Below are 9,149 nucleotides of genomic sequence, written 5' to 3' on the forward strand. Positions count from 1 at the left end.
TATTATTTAAAGGGTTAAGTATCAAATAAGTCCTTAACGTGAAAACATTTATTATATTGCCTACCCTATGGCAAAGGGGTATCAAATAAACCCCTATCGTAATTAATTTTGAACAATTACACCCTTAAACCTAACGTCCACTTAACAACCGTTTACTTATTATTATTTTTTTATTTTTCTTTTTTTGGTGGGTCCCACTTTTAATTTTTAGGCGGGTCTTTAGACTGAAGAGAGGTGCAATTAATCAATAGCGAGAATCGGAGGAAGCAGAGGATGGCTTGTCGGAATAGCCGTCGTGCTCCTCCTCATCACCCTGAATTCGTGCAGGAATATAGAAGCCGGAGGCAAATCCAATCGATGAAGGATTGATTGGTGGGTGATCGATGGATGGATCCATCCAAACACAAATTGAAGGTGTGTTACTGGACTGAAGGGGTCCCCTCTGTGAAACAAACTGGTTTTGACTTGGCGCCGGCGGCACGTTCAACAAGTATTCGTCTCCGCCGCCATTCCAGGCTGCAAGCCGCTGGAACTGGTGGTGCTCCGGCCAGCCGTCTAGGCCCAACGGAGTGCCACAAAGTAGAACTTGTGTTTGCGGCTGAGGCTGAGGCTGCTCACTGTGATGGTGGAGAAGAATCGAATCTTGAAATGACTGCAGCGAGAGCCTCAAATCCTGGCTGCTGCTGCCACCACCGTTTCTTGACACCAAATCGAGAGTTGGGAAGCTTTGAAATTGCATCGCACCGTAGCTGGCCTCGGCCGAAGCGGGGAAGAAGGACTTGATGGTATCAGCGATGGCGTCGAACAGCGGAAGGAAGCTCGAATTCTGGGTGTTGGCGTTGCGGCTGTTGGTGTTGGCAATCACCAAATCGATACCAAACTGGTGGCGGCGGCGCTCCTCCTCGAGGGCGGAAGTGGGATGCCAGGCGGGTAGCTGGGCGAGTGGGACCCACCAAAAAAAGAAAAATAAAAAAAATAAGAATAAGTAAACGGCTGTTAAGTGGACGTTAGGTCTAAGGGTACTGTAATTGTTCAAAATTAATTACGATAGGGGTTTATTTGATACCCCTTTGCCATAGGGTCGACAATGTAATAAGGGTTTCCACGTTAAGGATTTATTTGATACTCAACCCTTATTTAAATCAACACATAGGTCCATCAGAATATTGATGATTAAGTACGATTACAGGATAAGAAATATGTTTAGGACATTTATATTAAATATCATTGGGATATTTATTGAAGTATGTTTATACAGTTGTTTTTTAGACAAAGCTGTTTAATTTCTTGACGTAGAGACAGCCCAACTCTAATAGCAACTTCTATTATTTCCCATTGTCTCTCACGATTAAGTTCGGTATTTTATTCCGACCCTAAAAGAGCACTTCATATTATCCAATTACAAAAAATATACTAGTATAATGTAATAGACAAAAATAGAGATTTTATTTGAGGAACAACTTTGCAGTCAAAAGGAATAAAATCAAATGATATAATAATGTTGTTTTCCATTCCAAACAAGCCCACGAGACAAAAGTTGGCCTTTAAGTAATATCTCAAATCCCAAAAAAGCTAAAAGAGACAGCCTCAAATTGGAGTATATGGCCATCAGTATCACTATATAAAAGGCCATTTTCAGCCCAAACAATTTGAGCTCTACACCATAATTTCAGCTCCGACGCTGCACAAAGAATTAACAAAAGAGACAACCCCATTTATTTATCATATAAATGATGACATATCAGTTGAGGTGTCTAATTTTATTCTATATTATATAATTTTATTTATCATTTTTTTTAAATGGAGGGACCTTTTAGCAACAACTAATCGTGTCGCTCTCACATTGGTGGATAATTGTCGACATCAGTATTTTTCTGAATTATCATGTAATGACGCATGACATCATTGCATGTGTCACCTTGTGATCATTTTTAATTTGTTCATTTTGTAACTTAAAATACTGATACTATTTTAGTAGGTTTTGTTGTAATTTATGAAGCAACATTTTTGCTTGCTTGATTTCGTTTTCATTATGGAGACTCGCACCCTAAATTTGTAACGGATAGTGGAAATGTTAAATGTGGTGTTTTAGTTATTTGAAGATGTGAAAGCTAGTTTTTTTTAAGCCCTAGGATAAATAAGTACTCCTTTATTCCTTTCTGCACTACTCATTACATATATTTCTTGAATTCCGAGATTCAAAGATGAGAGATCAATAAAATAGAAAAATAAAAATAAAAATTACTACACATGATGTTAGCCCAATATGTAATGCTTCTATGCAAGATTTTGAGAGATATATATTTCGAAAAATACATGTTTAGTTATGCAATTCTTGTTAACATGTCCGAATTTGCATCCAACTACTATCACGTTGTTACATGATGTTTTGGTCAAATTCGATCAGAAGCAACAACAACAAAAAAACAGATGTAATGATTGTGTTAAGTGATCGTGGCATAATATAATTGTGTAATAAATATGATGGGCTGCCCCAACTACCATTATGTCTTCTTTTGTACAAACCTCCATGGTGGCTCACATATTCACCCATTACACAAACATGATCCATTTCTTCCTCTAATCATTCTCTTAGGGCTTCAGCAAGAGCTCGTGCACATGGATATGGGGAAAAAGGAACAAACTTATATAATTTCAATTGCAAACAACATAGGACAGAACTTACATCACAGTGCAAGTTCGCTCGCCAATCATGTATATGGCTTTGTGTAAATAGAAAACCTAGGTCAGATTTCAACTTAATTAAAAGACAACCCAATCTCACCCTTACAATCCAGAGAGAGACAGAGAGTTTGACGTGAAGCATGTGCTACATATAGATGTGCTGCTTCTGTAACTTCGTCACCTAATGTTAGTCACAAGAGTACTGGCAATCACTTAGAATGTAAGTAATGATGCTCATCATCTTGATCCTTAGAGAATCTTTGGCTAAGCTTATTTTAAAGAGGTTATAAGCTCTTGGAACTTATAAGATGTTTAAAGAGCTTATATAAGATGTAGTTTGTTAAGAGCTTATAAATTGTCAAAGTGTTCGCAAATTATTTTCGCTACGCCGCAAGTGTACGGTGTAGTTGCAATAAAGAGCAATGTCGTATCCCACGAGGATTAGTGGTTAATTCGAGTGATTACTCTAAGTCATTGAACTGGAGCTATTTAGACTAAGTAGAGTGGTTTGATTATCTAACAAATTACCTAACAATATTAAGATTAAAACAAGCAAAGTGAATTACTTAAGTGATTAAAGGTGATTTAGGGACTAGGCATCAATGGATTAATAATTAGACTTCAAGTTAGCTCAATATTAGTCTTGACGTTACCTATTTATCTAGAATGATCTCCCGACTGGTTCTAGCCCCCTCCCGAACAACTAAAACGGTAGATTACGGGTCATAGTTACGGTCCCCGGTTAACTTCTAACCTATAACTCCGAAAATCTTAAAGAATCGATAAACTCTCACCCAACTCTCAACCTCCCGGTTTATTGAGTCGATATGTTTCAAGCACCTAATCTATTGTAATCATCCTCTCCCGATTCAAATTAAAAATGAGAAATGCATAAATAGTGGCCAACAATTCATACAAGAGATAAAACTAGGGCTTGAAAAGATATTGAAAAATGAATAATCAAAATATATATTAAGCATAACAATCAATCCATTACATCATCCATATAGACTAATCCCCATATCAAATGGGGAATTTAGCCTAACATATTCAAAATCAACAAATTAAACCTAAATTAAAGGAGTACATAGATGAAAGAGAGAGTAAGAAGTGACAAATCCTATTTATGAGCTTCTTCTTCCTTCTCTCATCTTCAATGCTTTTCAAATGGTAATTGGAAGATGTGTTAATGGAGGCTAGGGTTTGGTGTGGAGGAATTGGGGGTGTTGGAATTGTGTGTGTGTGTGATGAATGATATAAAAAGTGAGGGAAGAATCAGGTTTTGGGGCTAAATTTCGCGTCTGGAGCCCACGTCTTTTTCCCGCGGTCACGGCAGTGACCGCGGCAGAGAAGTCAGGGGCCCGCGGTCGAGTCCGCGGCCGCAGCCCTGACCGCAGGTTCAGCGGGTGCAGTCTGTATCAAAATGCTCCAAGCGGCTGCAGGGTCTTGGGCGTTGTGCGCAGTCCGCTTGTTTGGCTCCGTTTTCCCTCGTTCGAACTTCGATTTGATCACCGTTTGCGCTCACGGATTCCTCTCGAGATGCACTTCAACCTCATGTTTTCACAATTCTCTAGTTTATCTTTGATTTTTCCTAAAATCACACCAAAACTACATCCAAAAATCAAATCTTCATAAAACTCAACATTAAGGCACAAACAAGCATTCACAAACAAAACATGAAGAGAAATAACAATAAATCATACTAAATGGAGGTACGAAAACCATGTTTGTCACTCACAAACAACTTTAACCTCATTTCTAAGAGGAACTTCATTTATTACTATGTTAGTGTTCCAGCTCTCTATCAAAACAATAGCAATCATCATCACCCTAGAGCTTTACATCTGTCAATTTTTTTGGATCTATTTCTATTCAAGTGCAAGACACTAATATTCCTAATAGCAATCACCAATACCAACGTAATAAAATAACTATTACTAATTTATCCTATATTTCATAGTCTAAAATTAAATTTAAAGATATACGTTTATGTAGATATAAATCTTACAAAAAATTGTATAAATCTCAATTCAAAATTTTGAGAACCATATGAAAAGAACTATCGATTAAAATTGGAATTGGAAAAGGAACGACCGACGTCACAACCATTGCACTGCAAGAAGTAGGGTTCTGTGTCCTGCCAAAGCAAGCATAGAATTGTATTCTTATGCAAATTTGCATTGAATCTTCATAGTTTTTGACGAGATTATTCCGCTCAATAAGGTGGGGACGATCGAAACCCACCTCCGAAATCCAAATGAATGAATATAGGTCCGAAAATATGAAGGTTTTGTGGATAAATATGCTTCTTTCTCTTCCCAGTTGGGATGAACATTGAATAATGTATGAATGTTTTGGATCATAATGTATGAATGTTTTGTATGATATATAATACTCCCTCCGTCCATGAAAGAACTTCCTAGGAGGGAGTGGCACGGGTTTTAATAAAATGTTGTATAGTGTATTGAGAGTGGAGAAAAAGTTGTAAAGTGTATTGGGAATTGTGAAAAAGTATTAATAATTTATTGTGTTGTTTTAATTAATGTTATTTGAGTGGTGAGAATTGTCTTAAAAGGGGAGTATTTTTTAAGTGGTGGGGTATTGTCCCAAAATAGGAAAAAGTAGGAAGTTCTTTCGTGGACGTCCCAAAATAGAAAAATAGGAAGTTCTTTCGTGGACGGAGGGAGTATATATTATTGATAGTTTATCATTTTATTATTTTAAAATCATTTATTCATTTTTTGAGATAAGTAGCAGGAAAATTTAGAAAAAAATACTACCTCTGTCCCATTATTAATGGCACGTATTCCTCTTTGGGCCGTCCCACGTTACATGGCCTGTTTCCCTTTTGGGTTAAAATTAGGGCATAATTAAAAACTTAATTACCCATCCTAACCCTAAATAGGCGCGGCTCACTCATTGCTCTCTCTCATTTCTTTTCCCTCATTTCCTCCTCCCCTCTCTGCCTCACACCGCCCCGCTAGCCACCGCCCGACGTCACCCCGCCCGCAGACAGCAACCAAGCCTCCGCTGCGTCTCCATCTCCTCTTCCTCCATATTTTCTTCTACCACCTCTCCCTCATGCCGTTGCCGCCTCCTCTTTCTCCTCTTGTGCGGCGCTAGATTCGTCCGCCGTTCTCACGCACCGTTCACTCTCACACCACCGCCAATCTCTTAATCTCCGGCGAACTGCAGCTAGAAGCCGTCGCCGCCCTCCATCGTTTCTCCACCACCTCTCTCCCTCTCCTTCACCGCAGCTCCAGCACCTCTCTCTCTCTCCTCCACCGCTGCAAAACCCACTCCACTGTCGACTAGATCTCGGGCAGATCTTATCTTCAATAACAGGGTTTCGATTTTTGTTTCTTTTGTTTCAATTTTTGTTTTAATTTTGTTCAATTTTTGTTGCTCTTGTTTCGATTTATGTTTCTCTTTGTGAAGACAGAAATTTTTTAGTCTTTGTTGATCTTTGTTGCAACAATAAAATTTTGAGGGTTTTGATCTGGTTGCAGCAATTAAATTTTGAGGGTTTTGATCTTTCCTGCAGCATGGAAATTTTGGGTTTTCCTGTAAAAAATTGTGTTGCTTTTGATAATTTTGCAGTAAAATTTTGTGTTGCTTTTGATCTTCATGCAGCAGAAATAACCATCGAAAATTTGTGGCGCCTTCTTCAATTTTCGGTTCCTTAACAGCAAATGAGGATTTCACATTAATTAGGACAGAAGGTTTATTTAATTTTTTAAATTTAATTATTGTATTTTCGTAAATAGAATAATTAAAAATCTGAATAAGAAATTAAAATTGTTAAGTTAAAGAAGAAGAAAAAACTTTATTGAGTTTTATTAAAAATAATAAAAAAATCCTTAAACACTCTAAGCATTCACCTTTATCTTAATTCTACTCTTCTTAATCTCCGTGCCAAAAAGGCATGAGCCATGAATAATGGGACGGAGGGAGTATTAGATATGCTAAAAATTATAGTTGGAATACTTAACGGTATAAAAAACCGTCATCTAAAATAGAAAAAATCGTACCTATAATAACATCACACAACGAATAAAAAAAATTATAACGGTAAAAAAGTGTTATGTATTAAGGCAAAGATAACGGTTTTAACCGTTGTGTAAAGTATAAAAAATTGTTATATATGATGAAAAAATATATATATAAATATAATACATAACGGTGAAAAGTATTTTTGATAACGGTAAGAAACGTTATGTATAATAGATATAGATAACGGTTTTTTATGTTACGTGTAAGCGCATCATACCGTTGTATTAGACTTATAGATAACGCATTATCAGGCGTTATTTATTTATGGACAATCGTTATGTATAATAGTATAGATAACGTATAAATCTCTGTTATGTATGAGCGCCACATACATAACATCACTATATTTTACACCAGTTTTACCACATACATAACGGATAATACATAACGGATATTATCCGTTATGTATGAGCGATTTTGACGTAGTGGAGAAATATTTACAACTTACAGTAACTTGTATATTCTACTTATACTTTTTATATTCAAGATCTCATTTATTTTTTCTCTTATGCAAAAATGGATTGATGTCAACCTTGGTTTACTCAATTTGAAGTTTTCTCTTATGCAAATACAGAACCCTACTTCGTGCAGTATAATGGCTACAATCAGGGGCGGAGCTAGGGGTGGGGCAGGGGGGTCACTGGGCTCCCCTGTGATTTTAAAAAATACTAGGATATTTTCGTAATTTTATATTAAAAATAAAAATATATAATTTTATCTACATTATTATTTTGTTGAGCTATAGACTACGCCATTACGAAATAATTATAACGGTGAAAAGCATTTTTGGGAATGGACTGGTTGAGTCGAAACTACACCACAATTAGGTGTCGTGAGAGAGAAGTTGTTTTTAAGATACCAGGGGAAGAAGAATTTTCTTTTCGGGGGTCAAAGATTGGTAAAGTACCCATGGTGATATCTGCGATGAAAGCGATAAAAATCTTAAACAAAGGTGGTGGAGAAGGCTATCTAGTGAGCATTGTTGGCAAAGAAAATGAAGAACTCACTCTCGAAAATGTACCAGTGGTACGTGATTATCCCGATATTTTTCCCGAGAACCTACCTGGAATCCCGTCGGACAGACAAGTGGAGTTCGCGATTGACTTAATGCCTGGAGCAGTATCTGTCTCTAAAGCACCATATAGGATGGCGCCAAAAGAATTGGAGGAATTAAAGACGCAATTGCAAGAGCTTTTGGACCTAGGGTTTATTCGGCCAAGCGTGTCACCCTGGGGAGCGCCAGTCTTGTTTGTCAAAAAGAAAGACGGAACAATGCGTATGTGCATTGATTACCGTGATCTCAATCGACTCACCATCAAGAACAAGTATCCTCTGCCAAGGATATAAGATTTGTTCGATCAATTGAAAGGAGCAGAAGTGTTTTCGAAGATTGATTTGAGGTCAGATTATCATCAACTTAAGATAAAGGGGAGTGACATACCAAAGACGGCTTTTCGAACGAGATATGGCCATTACGAATTGTAGTCATGCCCTTTGGTTTGACCAACACTCCTGTAGTATTTATGGATTTGATGAATCGTGTTTTCCACCTATATTTGGACAAGTTCGTTATACTTTTCATTAATGATATCCTGATATATTCAACTAATAATGCACAACATGAGGAGCACCTCAAGATCGTATTGGAGACATTGAGAGGCGAGAAATTGTATGCCAAATTTAAGAAATGCGAGTTTTGGTTAGATCGAGTAGTTTTTCTCGATCACGTGGTGACTGCTAATCGAATTGAGGTGGACCCTACTAAGGTCGAAGCTGTAAATAACTGGAGGACGTCTATGAACGCTACTGAAGTGAGAAGTTTCTTAGGACTTGCTGGTTCTTACAGGAGATTCATCGAAGGGTTTTCAAAGATAGCAGGATCGATGACACAGTTAACGAGGAAAGGATTCGAGTTCAAATGGACTGACAAGTGCGAGCAGAGTTTTCAAGAATTAAAAAGAAGATTAACTACAGCGCCAGTACTGGCAATACCCGATGGATCGAATGATTTTGTCATCTATACTGACGCATCGAAGCAGGGCCTAGGGTGCATTCTAATGCATAAAGGAAAGGTTATTGCTTATGCATCAAGACAATTGAAGAAGCATGAGCACAACTACCCAACACATGACCTAGAGTTAGCTGCCGTAGTGCACACACTAAAGATATGGAGACACTATTTGTATGGTGGAAAATGTGAGATCTTCACCGACCATAAGAGCCTGAAATACTTCTTCACACAAAAAGAGTTGAACATGAGACAGCGTAGATGGCTAGAGCTCGTGAAATATTACAATTGCACTATACAATATCACCCGAAAAAAGCTAATGTGGTGGCCGATGCACTTAGTAGAAAGAGCGAAGGGCAACTCGCTTCACTAATAACTCAACAAGATACCCTGATAAGAGAA

The 9,149-nt window shown here is 37.6% G+C and overlaps 1 protein-coding gene across 1 annotated transcript; it reads right to left on the bottom strand.

Moving 5' to 3' along the window:
• Positions 1-211: 211 nt before the first annotated feature.
• On the bottom strand, positions 212-2,532 carry LOC131008329 (transcription factor TCP4-like). The gene is made up of 2 exons (XM_057935213.1): positions 2,527-2,532; positions 212-934 (listed from the first exon to the last, which is right to left on the bottom strand). Exons 1-2 carry the CDS (start codon positions 2,530-2,532, stop codon positions 245-247), a joined length of 696 nt encoding a protein of 231 aa, XP_057791196.1. The 3' UTR covers positions 212-244.
• Positions 2,533-9,149: the final 6,617 nt, after the last annotated feature.

Source organism: Salvia miltiorrhiza, chromosome 2, assembly GCF_028751815.1.
Source record: "Salvia miltiorrhiza cultivar Shanhuang (shh) chromosome 2, IMPLAD_Smil_shh, whole genome shotgun sequence".
Lineage (NCBI taxonomy): Eukaryota > Viridiplantae > Streptophyta > Magnoliopsida > Lamiales > Lamiaceae > Salvia > Salvia miltiorrhiza.